This window comes from Ochotona princeps, chromosome 1 (assembly GCF_030435755.1).
Source record: "Ochotona princeps isolate mOchPri1 chromosome 1, mOchPri1.hap1, whole genome shotgun sequence".
NCBI classification, from domain to species: domain Eukaryota; kingdom Metazoa; phylum Chordata; class Mammalia; order Lagomorpha; family Ochotonidae; genus Ochotona; species Ochotona princeps.
This window is the reverse complement of record NC_080832.1, coordinates 8,579,507-8,594,256: the sequence shown is the minus strand read 5'-3', so window position 1 is coordinate 8,594,256 and position 14,750 is coordinate 8,579,507. Positions and strand designations below refer to the sequence as shown.

General features: G+C 48.9%; 1 protein-coding gene across 8 annotated transcripts in view; it reads left to right on the top strand.

Moving 5' to 3' along the window:
* ARID1B (AT-rich interaction domain 1B) overlaps positions 1-14,750 on the top strand; it is a 370,148-nt gene that overhangs the window by 279,858 nt on the left and 75,540 nt on the right. For all 8 annotated transcript variants that reach the window (XM_058662259.1, XM_058662090.1, XM_004595447.4 and 5 more), the window contains one exon: positions 364-607. In XM_058662259.1, coding sequence (XP_058518242.1) covers positions 364-607 — 244 coding nt within the window. The remainder of the gene's footprint in view (positions 1-363; positions 608-14,750) is intronic.

Below are 14,750 nucleotides of genomic sequence, written 5' to 3'. Positions count from 1 at the left end.
ACACTGAAGCCTGAAGGACAGGGCCCAGGCTCGGAGGACCCTAGCTCTGGGCCTGCTGGGGGTCATGGAAGGTGGCTCTCGGTTTGCAAGGCGCCGTGAGTAGGTCTGCCCGAGGCCCCGAGAAGGTGTCCGGCTTAACTGCTTCCTCAGGAGACAGCCTAGAACCTGCTGGTATCCGGTGAGCATGTTCGATGAGGTCCTCCCAGAAGAAGTGGCCAGCGGCCAGCTCCGAGTTTGGCATGTCACCCAGAAGCCCTCTGTCTCAGGAAGACACATCCTTGGGCTTTTCTGATCGTACTTTGACAAGGTGTGGTCCAGATGTTTTCTCTCTAAGTGAATGTGTTTTCTTTCGTTCTCTCTCAGGACCTGTCTGGCTCCATCGATGACCTCCCCACAGGAACAGAGGCAGCTCTGAGCTCGGCGGTCAGTGCCTCAGGGTCCACGAGCAGCCAGGGGGACCAGAGCAACCCGGCCCAGTCACCTTTCTCGCCACATGCATCCCCCCACCTCTCCAGCATCCCCGGTGGCCCGTCGCCTTCTCCCGTGGGCTCTCCTGTCGGCAGCAACCAGTCACGATCGGGGCCCATTTCTCCTGCGAGTATTCCAGGTACTCTAAGTGATACTTCTTCTCCTCGGGAGGGAAGGTAGATCTGGTGTTCGTCAGCTCAGCTCACACTCCATTGCTGTAACCATTTAAAAACCTCGTGACGGGACCACACGTGAGTGCTGGAACTGGACTCTGAGCAAAGCCTAAGGGAGTCCCAGTTCCTGAAGACACACCCAGTTCCTCACACACACGTGAGGACAACCACCTGTTTGCTCAGTGACAGGTCACTCTGATAGATTCTGTTGGCGCATTGAGCATAACTTACTCCAGAAGCATGCAGCCGTGGACTGGCAGGTTTTGTAATTGTTCCATTCGGGGAGATCTTCCGGTGAGTGATGCTGACCAGCTCTGGCCTCGCTTTGCCTGGCAATCTGCTTGCGTTCAGTCACCGTTTGGGGCCAGAGCACATTCAGGGCGTTCGTACCTTTCTGCTGATCCAAAGGTTCATGTTCTGCTTCGTTCTCAGGTTCAGGGCCGCAGTCGGCATGTGTCTTCTCTACCTTGTGCCTTTCTGGCATCCTTGGAGGTATTTGTTGGTTCATTTGGTTGTTAGCTTGTGAGCTGCTTTACCCCCTCCTCACCCAGCTCTCTTAGGTCAAATTCCAACTCACTCGGACAGCAAAGCAGCCAGCTCTCTTCTGTCACTGAGCTAGAGGCTGAATTGCTAAACTTAGGATAATTCGTTGCATCCCCTCAATTCTGGGTGGCACTTTGCCTCCTTTTTTTAATCACTTTACTCATTTCACTGTTTATATGTGTAAAATACTAACCATGGCGTTACAGCTGATCTGAACCCAGGAGCATGTTACATCAATGATGAAGTGCAAGGCCAGGGAAGGTCCGAGAAGGTGACTGTAGCAGTTTTACTGAAAGAACAGAGAGCCACCACTCCCGCTAGCTGGGAAGGGAAAGAGCTTTGCATTATGGTGGCAGGCATCGGTGCGTGTAAAGCATCAAGACTTTTCTCACAGTTCACGGAAGGAGCTTTGTCTGAGAACACGTCACATCGGGGGGTAGTCAGTCCTCACCATACTCCCCACGGCGGTCACACACGCGGTTACCACGAGCTAGCCAGCTGGCCAGCAGCGGCAGCCTTGGCCCCAGCAATGCCTTGTCCCGACTCATCGACGAAGCCCTTTATGTTAAAGGCAAGGCCCTTCAGTTTCCTTCCTACCTAACATTTGCCCACTCTGACTCCCCTCATTGACATCTCTGTTTGTTCTTGTGTGTGTGCGAGTACACGCACACACACACAGAACAGGTAAATCCTGCTACGGAGTGTAACTTCCACCTGAGTGTGCATTCGTGAGCTCACTGTGCAGCCTGAGCATGACTCATGCTGGTGATCGGCTGCCGAATCTGCACCTCCCCGCTGCAAGCGTTCTTGCAGTCTTTTGGTTTTTTTTTTTTTTATACCATCGAGTTTTTATAGGGCATGTTCATTTATTTTTATTTATCTATGTATTTTTGTTTTTATTGTATTTATTTGAGAGACATGCAGGCAGATGAAGAAAAATCTACGTACTTGGTTCACTTTTCCAAATGTCTGCAACAGCATGGCTGGGCCAGGCCCAAGCCAGGAAGCGGCAGAAACTCTACCTGGATCTCCCCCGTGCATGGCAGGGACTCAGGCACCTGCAGCCTGCTAGGAATCAGGAGCAGAGACAAGACTGGAACCCTGGCACTCCGGTACAGGATGCCAGAGTCCCAGCTGAGGTTTGGCTGTGCTGGCCACCCGCCCCGTGGCCTCCTCTGTGTACAGTTCTGGTGCTGGTATTCATACACTAAATACTTTTAGTTTAATTTGGTTCCTAGACTTACAGGGATGTATCATATTTCTCATAACTTTGTCATTGTTCATCCAAGATGAGACAGTTTAAGCAAATAGGGTGCTATTAATTTTTTTTTTAGATTTATTTTATTTTTATTACAAAGTCAGATATACTGAGAAGAGGAGAGATAGAGAGGAAGTGGAGCTGCCGGGATTAGAACCAGCGGCCATATGGGATCAAGGCGAGGACCTTAGCCACTAGGCCACGCTGCCGAGCCCAAGGTGCTATTAATTATTATCAAACAAGTATGTCAGGAGCATGCTGGGAAAATTGGAGCATGTGGGCACCCCAATTATAGTATGATTGGCCACAACTAGCTGTTTGGACAAAATGTTATGTTTCCACAGCTCAGCCATAATGTGGATATAGCTATTTTGGGTGTTTTTTCTTTTTTTAATGTACTTAAAAGGTGGAGTGACAGATACTGGGGAAGACTGAGACAAAAAGAGAGAGAACTTGTGTCCACTGGTTCATGCCACCAGTACCTACGATAGCTAGAGCCGTGCCAGGCTGCAGTGAGACACCAGGAACTGCATCTAAATCTCCCACATGGGTAACATCACCCCAAATACTTGGACCATCAGCAGCAGGAAGCTGGATCTGAAGCGAAGTAACCAAAAGTTAAACCCGCACTGCAGCTTAGAACGTGGCCATCAGGAACAGCAGTTGACCCACTGTGAGGTAACACCTCTTCCCTGATCCTGATTTAATGAAGGCGGTGTACTGTTAGCTTTCTTTCAGAAATATTTGTCCCTATAGTAGTTGTAATGAAACACATATTTGCCTTTTTTGAAAACAGTTTTAGGAGCTGGTGTTGTGGCATCACAGGTAAAGCTGCTGATTCTAAGCCTAGTGCCATAGCCTAGCGGCTAAAGTCCTTGCCTTGAATGCGCCAGGATCCCACCCACATGGGTGCTGGTTCTAATCCCAGTTCAGCTCCACTTCCCATCCAGCTCCCTGCTTGTGGCCTGGGAAAACAGCTGAGGACAGCTCCGGCCATTGCAGTCACTCGGGGAGTGAATCATGGGACAGAGGATCTTCCTCTCTGTCTCTCCTCCTCTCTGTATATGTGCCTTTCCAATACACATAAAATAAATCTTAAAAAAAAAAATAGCTACTGATTCCACTCCTGGTATCCCACTTAGACAATCAGGCTCAAGTCCCAGTTGCCATGCTTCCAATCCAGCTCCCAATTAATGTGCCTGGGAAAGCAGTGGAGGGCGGCCCCACTCTGGCTCATACTGCCAACTGGGGAGTGAACCAGTGGGTAGAAAAATCTCAATTTCTCTCTCTCCCTCCCACTCTCTCCGTCCCTCTCTCTCTCCCTCCCTCCCTTCCTCTCTCTCCCTCTTCCCCTCCCTCCCTCTCTCTCTCTTCCCCTCCCTCCCTCTCTTCCTCTTCTTCTCCCTCCCTCCCCCCAGCTTCCCCAGGATCACTGGCAAATGGGCTCTGTGATGTGCATATACTAGCGTGGTATTTCACACAGGTGTGGCTCAAAATCCTGTCTTCCTTCTGCCTTTGTAAAACAGCATCAGCTGTGAGCCGCCCTCCCAGGGTGCTGGCTCAGGCTTGCCGCAGTCATATTCCCGTGGCTTGCTCGCTGCACAGGATGTGGTCCCAGGGCTGGCTGGGAGTTGGCCTTTGTCCTGCTCCTCCCCGGGAGCTGGGGTGCTCTCAGCAGCCTCACCACCAGGCCTTTCCCTGTCACCTGCCTTCATTCCCCAGCTAGCCCAGGTGTGTCCAAATATAAGCCTTTGAGAAGTGTTCAAGTTTTACATGGTGCTGTCTTAAGGTCTTTGTTAAAGAATGTTTTTGTTGAAAAAAATTATGATCTTCCAAGAAGGATCTTCAGAGAAGTCCATGGAAATGCATTATCATGGAAAGGAAAGGGAAGAAAACTCCATGGATTTCAAACCTTTTGCCCTAAAATCAACTTATTTTTGAATTCTCTTTTTCAAGAACTTCTTGAAGTGTCCTCATGTTTCCCTTCTCTTTCTCCTCATTTTTTCTTTTCCCTTTCTTCCTCCCCAATGTTTTCTTAACATTGTGTCCTTATTCTCTGATATATATTAAATATGTTGAGTTATTCGTATTATGTGCTTGATGAACTTGGGCACAGGACATAAAGCAAACTTTCGAAGTAAAGTAAATTTTTTTTTTATTTTTCATTTGTTGAATGCAAATATAAGTCCATGTCCCTGTGGGTTTTTTTTTTTTTAAAAGGTTAATTTGAAAGGGAGAAAAGGAGGGAGGGAGGGAGAAAAAGAGAGACAAAGTTCCTCCATCCACTTACCTGCTTCTCAAATGACCACAGTAACCAGTACTGGGTCAGTCCCTGCCTGCAGCCAGGAGACAGGAATGTCATACATGCCTCCCCACATGGATAACAGGGATCCAGGTATCTTCCATTGCTTTCTTGGCATATTAGCAGGGAGCTAGATTGAAAGTGGAGCAGCCAGGACTCCAGTCAATGTCCATGTGGAATGCCAGCCCCCAGCTTGCTTTAGAAAATAGTTTGACATCTCTGGTGTGTTCATATTTGGTTGATCTGGACATGTGTGCACTGAGTCTGCGCCAGTGGAGTGCAAGCACGTGCCGAGACTAGCCCCTGCTGCAGGAACCGCTCGTGCGTGCCCTTCGCTGTCCCAGTGCCGGAGCTTTTGCTGTCCGTTCCTCCTCCGTCCTCTCCGGTCCACCCCTGCCTTGTTTTTTCTGACCCGCCTTCTCCCATTACCTCCTGCATCTCGCTTCTGCCTCTCTCTGGTCACAGATTGGATCTGTGAATCATTGTTGTTCCAGCAAGTCGTTGTATGAAGTGCAGCTGCCGTGCAGCTGATAGCTGGGAGGAGGTCAAGCCGGAGTGTTGTAGGCGGTTCCTCCCGGTGCTTCTGTCCCTGGCCGCGTTGGAAAGGGGCTGTCGTTTTTCTCCATCTCTACCCCGGTAAAGGGCATTGGCAGCTAACGAGAGCGTGCACAGAAAGCATCAGGGCTGGTTCTGTCTCCTGCCTGTCACGTGGTTCCTCCACCCCTGCACTTTGACCCTCTTGTCCTGTTGCCTCGGGAGTGTACTGGGCGTCAAGGGAATGAGGAGCCTGATGCCCAGGCACAGTGCTGCCCCCCGTCCTAGCTCAGGGGGGCTCTTCAGCCCCCTTTGGAGAGCAGGAGGTTGGCGCCGGTGGTAGCCTTTGGCTCCTCCCGTTTGCACGTTCCCTGGCTCCAGCAGAACAGCTGTCTACTGTCAGAAGGCACAGGGCGCAGCCCGACGTGTTTAAGCTGAAGAAATTTGGAACAGAGCAGCCTGTTGACTAAACCTTTACACCCTAGTGCCTTTACACATTGTCTTGTTTTCACTTTCCATTTTTTCTTGTAATTCCTCTCTTTCTCATGGTATTTGTGTTTAGACACAGGAGTGAGTGTCTCCGTCTTTCTGGTTGGTAGTGAGATCTTGTGTCAGGTACAGTTAATTCTGAGGTGTTCGATATGAAACACTGTTTTCTTCTAAGAAACAACCACATCGCGTTTGCACTTAGCTGTTTATTGTTCTACAGCCTGATGTTTCCATGCTTTGGTTTAGGTACATACTAATGTATTGTACAGCTCTTCCTGCAGCCCCTCCTCCCCTGCTCCTTCGTGGAGGGGAAGCTGACTCCGCACCACGCCGGAATCAGAGCTGCTGCCGGAAGCGTCTGTGCCTGCTCATTCCACTCGTCCTGCCCCTAGAGCCAACCCTTGTAGTGTACTTACAAAGAAAAATGTAAATAAGCCCAGCTTCCTACAGGTTTGATTTTATTGGCCAGAGGCTCTGTCAGCCCTTTCCTCTGAGTACTGTAAGCAGCAGCCGTTAGCAGGGCTGAAATATTAAGAAGGGGGAACCAGTGCAAGAGGGGGTGAGCAGCCAGACGCTAACTGTTCGTAGTGGTGCACGCTTCTGCTCATCAAACTTTAAGTGTTCACACTGATGATTCAGGAGTTAATGAGGGCCTAGGAAGAAATTCTGTTGCCCGCATGTATGTCTCTTTCTGGCCTTTGCATCCAGTCTCATTTTAGATAGAACTATGTCACTGTCATCTGATAGCTAAGGAACACTGATGATAGCAGATTCAGACCAAAACTACAAAACTAGACATCCGGTTCACACCACAGCACATAGTCATTTACTCCTGGCACTGCCGCCCCTCCCCCGTCACAGGGAGAGTCTCCTGGTATACTTCAGAGTCCCTCTTCTTCCAGTTTGTCATACTTTGCTGCCAAGGGGCCCCTGCCCAGGCTACTCTTTTGCCTCTCTCCTCCCGGAGCTCCAGCCCACTGACCCCCATACTTCTGCACAGGGCACAGCAGGTGGCGCCCTGCACCCTGTAGCTGGGTGACTTGAGTTGCTTTCCTTTGCAGAGTGCTGGGTGTTCTGAGCTTGTAGGTGTGGCCCAGCCCCGGGGGTAGCCCTGGCCGTCATAGGCCCCACTGCTTCATAGCTGAACCTGGCAGGGCTTTCGCATGCTGGTATTAGATGGCAAGCCAAGCCCTGCGCACACCGGCCAGCCACCACGTATCTCTGATCCCAGGACAAGCTTGGGCACCTCAAGCACCAGATCCAGAGAAGGTGGCCAGAGGTGTATTAAATGTGGGCACCAACTTTGGGTGGCAGTTTGGAACCTGGGTCGAGCCGACCTGTGCAGATGCCCCACCCACAGCCCCCACTAGCAAGGGAGAGTTCAGTAGGTGAGCCCATGCAACTGGAGATGCAAACAAGAAGCTATTCTGGTCACAAAAAAAGAAAAAACTAATTTTCTTGCTTAATTTGACATTCAGACAAGCAGATTCTGGACAGATGCTATAATGGGAAAGAGAAAAATGACTTGCAGTAAGGAGTTAGTCATAGGGCAGAGTGAACAGGAAGGATTTCGGTGAGAGGAAATGATAGTTCCTGGTCTAATTTGTCAAGATTAGTACCTGTAAAATGAGCAGTGGAGGTTGGGAACCAGCATCGCTCTTCCATTTCCCCCACTCTGCATTTCTGGAGCTCTTGGGGCACAAGCCTGGCCCGTTATGAAATTATCTCTCCTACACCTTAATTTTTCTGTACTTAAAAACCCAGGGGACATGGGAAGTGTATTTCTACGGGTAAATGGTCTTGAGCCACTTTCATGATAACCTTGGCTGCCTCTTAAATGGGCATTTTGGTTTCAAAGTCTGCATAGTCACCCTCCCCGACGTTCTTGTTTTCAAGTTCCAGCCAGTGTCCCTTTGGTCTGGAGGCAAGAGTCGTGCAGCAGCTTGTTGCAAAGAAGAGGCATACTGCTTGTTGGCAAACAGAGCAGTGGAAAGAAATTAACATAAAATGCCGCTGATGGTTCCATGTTTTTAATTCATGGCAGCATGAAAACATCAATTCAGCAGTATACAAACCAAAAAGAATTTAGATGGGGTTTGGTCCTCCTCCCCCCCTTACAAAGTAAAATGTCTGTTACACAGAACAATAATTTCCACTCCTTTCCAAATGACACTTCAGCAGCAGTTAAGGAACAACAGTGTGTTTTGGCTGTGAGAGATGGGATGGCAGCTGTATGTCTTGGGTGTCGGTCACATGACACCAAGCCTCTTCCTTTAAGAGATGGATTTACAGTGCATCCCAAGAACTTAGACTCTGGGCCTGGAGAATCCTCAGGGCTGTGTCTGGAGGACGGTGTCCCACTGCTGCCCGCAGCCAGAGCCTGGCCACTCCTGCGCTGCTGCCCTCCCAGCTCGGCCAGTTCTGATACTCGGGCAATGAACACAGTAAGCACAGAGCTTTTCATTTCTTCCAAACAACAAATTTCAAATGAAGCTTTTCCTCTTCCTTTTTCCCACATTTCAGAAATAGAATAACATTAGGAATTGCTCAAAACATACATTTCCCATTGATTTTGCTTCCCATCTTAATTAAAAGTCCACCTGTGGCATCGTGGGGTAGCCTTTAAAGCTGCTGCCTGTGACACCAGCATTCCTTGTGAATACTTACTCGAGTCTAGCTGTTCCACTTCTAACCCATCTCCCTGCTGATATGCCTGGGAAAGCAACAGCAGATGGTTCAAGTGCTTGGGAACCTATACACACATGGGAGACCTGGAAGATGCCCATGGCCGTGGCCTGCCTCATGTTTGTCTCTCTCTCTCTCCCCTGTGTGTGTATGTGTGTGAATATATGAGTAAGTCTCAAACAAAAAAAAACTGGCCATCCCATTTGGTTTAAACTGCCCTGTGAGCTTCCGTGCGAGTTCTCCAGTGTAAGACCCCTGAGCCCTGGGAAAGCCCCTGTGGCTGAGGCCGCCGTGTGCTCTCCTGGCTCTCGTGTGCCTGTGTGGCTGGCCCGACAGTCCACTCTCACTTACACGTGATTGTTTTGTACCTTTCACAGAAGTGCTCGAACACCTTCCTCATTGCCATGTTCCTTCTGCGCTGGGCCGATGCTCAGAGCTGCCAACGTGTGCTTGACTGAGAGGTTCTGCATCTCCAGCCAGTGGTGGCTTGTCTTTGAAGCACTGTTGGCACTGGCCTGCTGGGATTTTGTTTTCACTGAGAAAGGATTCGGAGTGGAGGGTTGTTCCCACGCTGCATACCCGCATGTTAGCCTAGAAAGGACATGCTTAGAAACTCATCTGACTGCATTTTGGAAAATGATAATAAAGTGAGAAGTGTTTATAGTCAAGATGTTCGTAAATTTAATTTCAAAAACTTCTGCTATGTCACTGGGTTTTCTAAAAGGAAGTAAGAAGCAATGTGAGGAACAAAACCATTTTACCAAGAGTGTTGTGTTTCTTTCGCCATCTTCTGATAACCCTAGAGCCGGGGTTATGATGATGTGTTGATTGATCATGCCCATTAAGTCTCCCACTAATCAGTCGCATCACTTCTTCTTCATCCTCGCACTTGCACCTTTGATTTCGCTCCCATAGCAGGTGATACGGACTGTCAGTGACTAATGAACAGCAGAATTGGTTTCGGCATGAGACAAACGGAATGCCGACACCAATCCTAAAATGCATTAATCTTTAATAATCCACATCTGCATGTTTATAAATGATAGAACCAGGAATTGTTAATGTTGATATTCTGCCTTCCAAACGGAAAGTGACATAGGCATTTGTATTTGCAAGCCATATTTAATGCGTATAGCTCAAGGCCAAGTGTGACCTTGATGAGTATGCCCCATGTACTGCTTCATTCAGTGGCTTTAGAACGAGACGCACTGCATTTTAAAATTGCTGCTGGGTATGTCACGTGACAGTCCTGTAGGAGATTGGCCCAGTTGCTCCTTTTTCTTCCTTAATTTATCCATTTCTCCTTCATTCACTCAGCATGAATGTATACCGAATGTGCAATTGATGTGCTTTAGGCACCTTTCTAGAAACTGGGAAAAATGCATTAAAGGCAAATGGTCTAGGGGCTGTCCTCATGACAGGTACCTTCTTAGGAGAAAGACAGGAAATACACAAATGTACATTCTTTCTTGTCAGGTGTCATTAGAAATTGGGTTGCTTCTGTAGGTAGCCGTGGTTAAGGAAGATGCTTCCCAGAAACTGGCCCTAGAACAAGCCCTTTGAGTGTTGGGCAAAGGGGATCCGGGCAGAGAGAACCCAGTGCTGTTTGCTGGGGAGTGTACCAGGAATCCAGGGCCTGGAGCACGGTGGGTGGTGGAGACGGTCAGCCACGGGGTAGACAGGCCAGTGTACACAGGGTGTCGCTGTCCACGGTTTTCCTCATGGTCAGTCATTGTCTAAAAATATGGAGCCGAAAATTCCAAAAATAAGTATACTTCACATCTTCCTTTGACACCATTCTAGACCACGTATTAAAGTCATCCCACCCAACACATGAATTACCCCTCTGTCCAGTGTGTCCACGGTGTGCACGCAGCCTGCCCATTCGTCACTTGCCTGTCATGTTGTAAGGTCAGCTGTTGTAGTGCGGTGGTGCTGGCAGTCAGTCATGCCACGGTGAAGACAGTGCTTCCTGCTCGTGAAAAGGTGAAGGCACTTGAGCAAATGAGGAAAGGAAAGCCCTGCATGTGGAATCTGCTAAGACAATACGCACGAGTCCATCAGGTTGTGAAGAAGGAAAAAGAAACTCAGGCTAATTTTTTGCGTCCCACTTCTGTCGGCAAAAGTTGCAGCCAGATTATGTGATAAGCGCTTAGTTAAAATGGAAAAAGCATTACATTTGTAAGTAGAAGACATGAACAGCAAACAAATTCCAATTGACAGCAGGTTGTTATAGAAGAAAGCACTGAGCCTGCAGCAGAACACCCGCAAGGGATCCTGTGAGGGGAGTGACAAAGCCACTTACTGCAACTGTGGGACCATTCCATGGATCCAGGAAAAGGTCTGAACTAAAAATGTAGGAACGACCAGCGAGGCGCTGTCTGCCCAGCAAGAAGCTAGGAGAGTTGAAGAAGCTGGTGAGGAGGAAGGACACCATCCAAAAGCCAGTTCTGACAGATGATGCCCACTACGGCCTGCGCTCCTGAACACCAAAGGAGGTACCAGCACAGAAGACCTGGAAGGACAGGCGGGACCCTGATGCCATGTGGTCGTGGTGCAGGAGGGTAGGAGAAAAAGGCAAGATGGTATCCAGAGTGAAGAATCCAAGATTTCCCAAAAGCAAGAACAAAATTGTTGTATTTTGAGGGGGAACATACACACATAATTTTTATTATACTGTTCTGGTTGTCCTGTTTGACCATTGTTAATCTGTTATGCGTGATTTATAAATTAAACTGTTCTAGGCATGCTATATGGAAAACCAGTGTATAGTGAATAGAATAGAAATATCTGTGGTTTCAGGCATCCACTGGGCTTCTTGAAATGGATCCTCTGAGACATGTGGGACTTAGTAGGTTATGATTAGGTTTTAAGAATTTACTCAACTATGATTGGAAACCACCTGAAGGTTGAGAGGGCAGGGAATGGCTTGGTCCAATCCTGGTTGTTAAAAGCTGTTTCTTGCTCTAAGTGAAGAGTATGCCTTAGGGGCAAGAGCAAAAGAAGGAGGCCTGAAGACAAGCACGGTGGTAGTGGGGCAGGCAGCCCTTGACATGGCCGGACACACACAGCAGCACATGGGCAGAACATTTTTGGCTGAGGAAACTGGCAAATGGCGGATCTCCAATGGAAACAAAGCAGCAAGCTGTTGAAGAGGCAGTCAAGGGTTTTAATAAATTATGTTTCAGGTTCCTTTGGGGTCCAAATGGGAATTTGTTTTGTTTTGTTTTGTTTTGGGAAGATTTATTTGTGTTACCGGAAAAATGGAAGGGATAGAAAGATAGAGTCATCTTACATCTGTTGCTTCACTCCCCCAGACAGGCACGAGTGGCATAGATGCCAGACCAAAGCCAGGAGCTTCTTTCAGGTTTCCCACGTGGGTGACAGCGCTCCATACACTTGGGCTGTTTGCCGCTGCTTTCTCAGGCCACCAGCACAAAGCTAGATCCAAAGTGAAGCAGTCGGGACATGAAGCAGCACCCGTACGGGATGCTGGCACTGAAGGCAGTAGCTTTGCCAGCTACACCACAATTCCAGTCCCGAGAGCTTTTCAATAAGCAATGGAATATAAGCAGCTGGAGAGGACTTGACTTTCTTCCTCCTTAAAACCAGAGCCTGGAGGACTTGTGGTGTAAGGGTTTTTTCAGTCAGCACCAGACCTTTACATAGGAAGGACCCTGCCTGATTCTTATCCATCATGAAGGCTGAAATTGTGGCACATACACATTGTGGCAAATTCTGGAACTATCTAAATCCAAGCTATTTTGTTGCTGAAGGACTTTTTGAGTTAATGTGTGTCTGTAGTTACTTAGAGCCAGATGGACTGTGAGGAGAGATTTGTCCTTGCCTGGATCCAGTCGGCATGAGTGGAATTTGGGCTTCACCAGCATGCATTCAGAATAAGCTCTTGACGTTTGAAAGTGATGGGTGCGTGGAAAAATGTTCCTCTTCCTCAAAAAGCTGTTCTCCAAAAGTGCACTAGCTGCATGTAAAGTGACGCCAGAGAGAAGAACCCGAGGCAAGCCCGCGAGATGCTGCCCAGTCTGTCTGGCCTCTGTCTCCCCTCAGTGGCGCCACCTGCTCATCCTGCGGCTCCTGGCCCGTTAGCTTCACCTTGGCTGCAGCGCGCTCCCCAGGGGCGTCATCACCCCTCTAGGACGTGTCCCAAGCTGCCTGGTGCTGCACAGCTTGGTCCTCCCGGAGACCAGCTTCGTCCAAATGGAGCACTTCTGTGGGCAGAATCGTTTCCTTGTTCAGCTTGCGATGTGTGTTTGATTACCCACTGATATGGGCGCTTAATTCAAGCAAGTTAAGTGTGTGCTTATTACCTTCAAATACAAAAAGCTATACCCTTATGGGGAGGGAACTTATTTATTTTTTGAAAGGCAAAGTTACAGAGAGAGGTAGGGCACTGGAGATCTACCTGCCGATTCTCTACTCAAATAACCACAGTGTGCAGGACTGGGCTAGGTTGAAGCCAGGAGCGCTTGAGCTCCTGGATCAGAGGCAGGATCAGAAATGGAGCAACCAGGACATGACCCAGTGCCCATATGGGATGCCAGAGTCTCAAGTGGTGGCTTAACGTGCTGTACCATGATTCTGGCCTCGCACTGTCCCCTTATGTCTTGGCTATTTCAGTCTGAAGCCTAGGGATTTTTTTTTTCAGTCTAGTACAGTGTTTTGACTTTCTAGATTTACATTAAAACGTTTAAGTCTAACTTTTCTGTAGTGGTACAGAACTCTTGCTTTTACAACAAAAATAAGCTCTCGTGTGTAGCATGTATATAAAGACAGTGATGTTGTTCCATATCTAAGTAGAAACCCAAAAAATAGTTGCTTGCGATGCCACCGTGGTATCAAGCATGCCCTGCTTTCTCTGCATTCCCCAGGCTCCCAGTGTACCCAAACAGCGCAGAGTCAGCACGGGGCTTCTGTTAACCCCTCACCTTCAGGTGTGAAAACCATGACAAATCTCTATGGCTACACAGGAGTGCGCTGCAGGCGTGGCATTGGTCCTTGGCTGCCCAGGCTAGCATGTAGAGGTGTAAGCAGGTGTTGGGGCCCACAGTGAGAACCCCAAAGCACTGGGTACTGTGGTTGTGGAAGGCCCACCCCGTCAGGTCTGGGCCATGACCACGTGGAGAAAAAGGGGCAGGCCGCGCCGCCACTAACCTTTCTCCTGGGGGCCCAGGTGGACAAATTGGCAACCCTGTTCACAGCTTTTCTTCTGCACCCCTTTGTATCGTAAGAGCTGCTAATCGGATCCGTGCTGCTGCAACTGTGGCTGGTTATTAGCAGAATAAAAGCAGATTTCTTCAAAAGAGCGGGTGGGGGAAATGACTCTACAAAATTGCAAGGTTGTTAGACTCTTAAATGCACAGCAGTCGATTTCCCCCTTACTCTGAATTATCCGATGAATACAAGTCTTTCATCTGTCACTATACCCATTTCTTCAGAAGGCAGGCAAATATTAAGCTTCTCAAACAAAAAAGGATCTTAGAAAGAGGAAAAATATTGAGGAGGAATAAGAATGGGAAAAGAGAAGGGGAAATTTAGGTTTTGTTTTTATTAATTTGTCCTGGTGAGAGATGTATAAACGGCCCTCTCCATTGGGCGTCCCCTCCCCACCTGGTCCCTGACATCAAAGCGGGGATTAGAGCAGGGTTAGCTGGCAGCAGTCCCCTCTCCAGGGCCGTTCCTGCAGCAGTGGTCAGCCCTGAGACCTGCCCCTTCTCCGCCGGACAGCGGGGCCCCGTGGATCCAGACTTCCGGGTGAGCAGGTGTACTTAGGCAGGGGCTTCAGAGAGCCTGGGGAATGCTCCTAACAGAAAAGAAACTGGCGAATTTTTGAAAATGTAGCTCACTTTCACCAGCCATTTAGCAGAAACGTACCCTCATGCACTTCCCCATCACACCTGGATTCTCCCAGACTCACACCTTGGAACTTGGGCTTAGAAATTGTCAAATTGCATCTAATTTTATTTGAAAGAGAGAAGCTCGGACTGTGTTTCATTCTTCTGCTGGTTCAGTCCCCCTGATGCCTGCCACAGCCAGGGCTGGGCTAGGACTCAGCTGGGAGCTGGAACGCAGTCCCAGTCTCGTGTGGGTGATGAGGACCCAAGCACCTGAGCCATCTGCCGCCTCCCAGGGCGCATTGGCAGGAAGTTGGAGCCAGGACTTGAACCAGGTGCTCCAGCGTGGGCTGTTGGTGTGTTGGTGTCCCAGACACACTTAGCCGATGTGCTGCATTCCTTCCTTCCCCTCGCTTTACAGCTCTTGTTCAGGTATGTCTTGATAA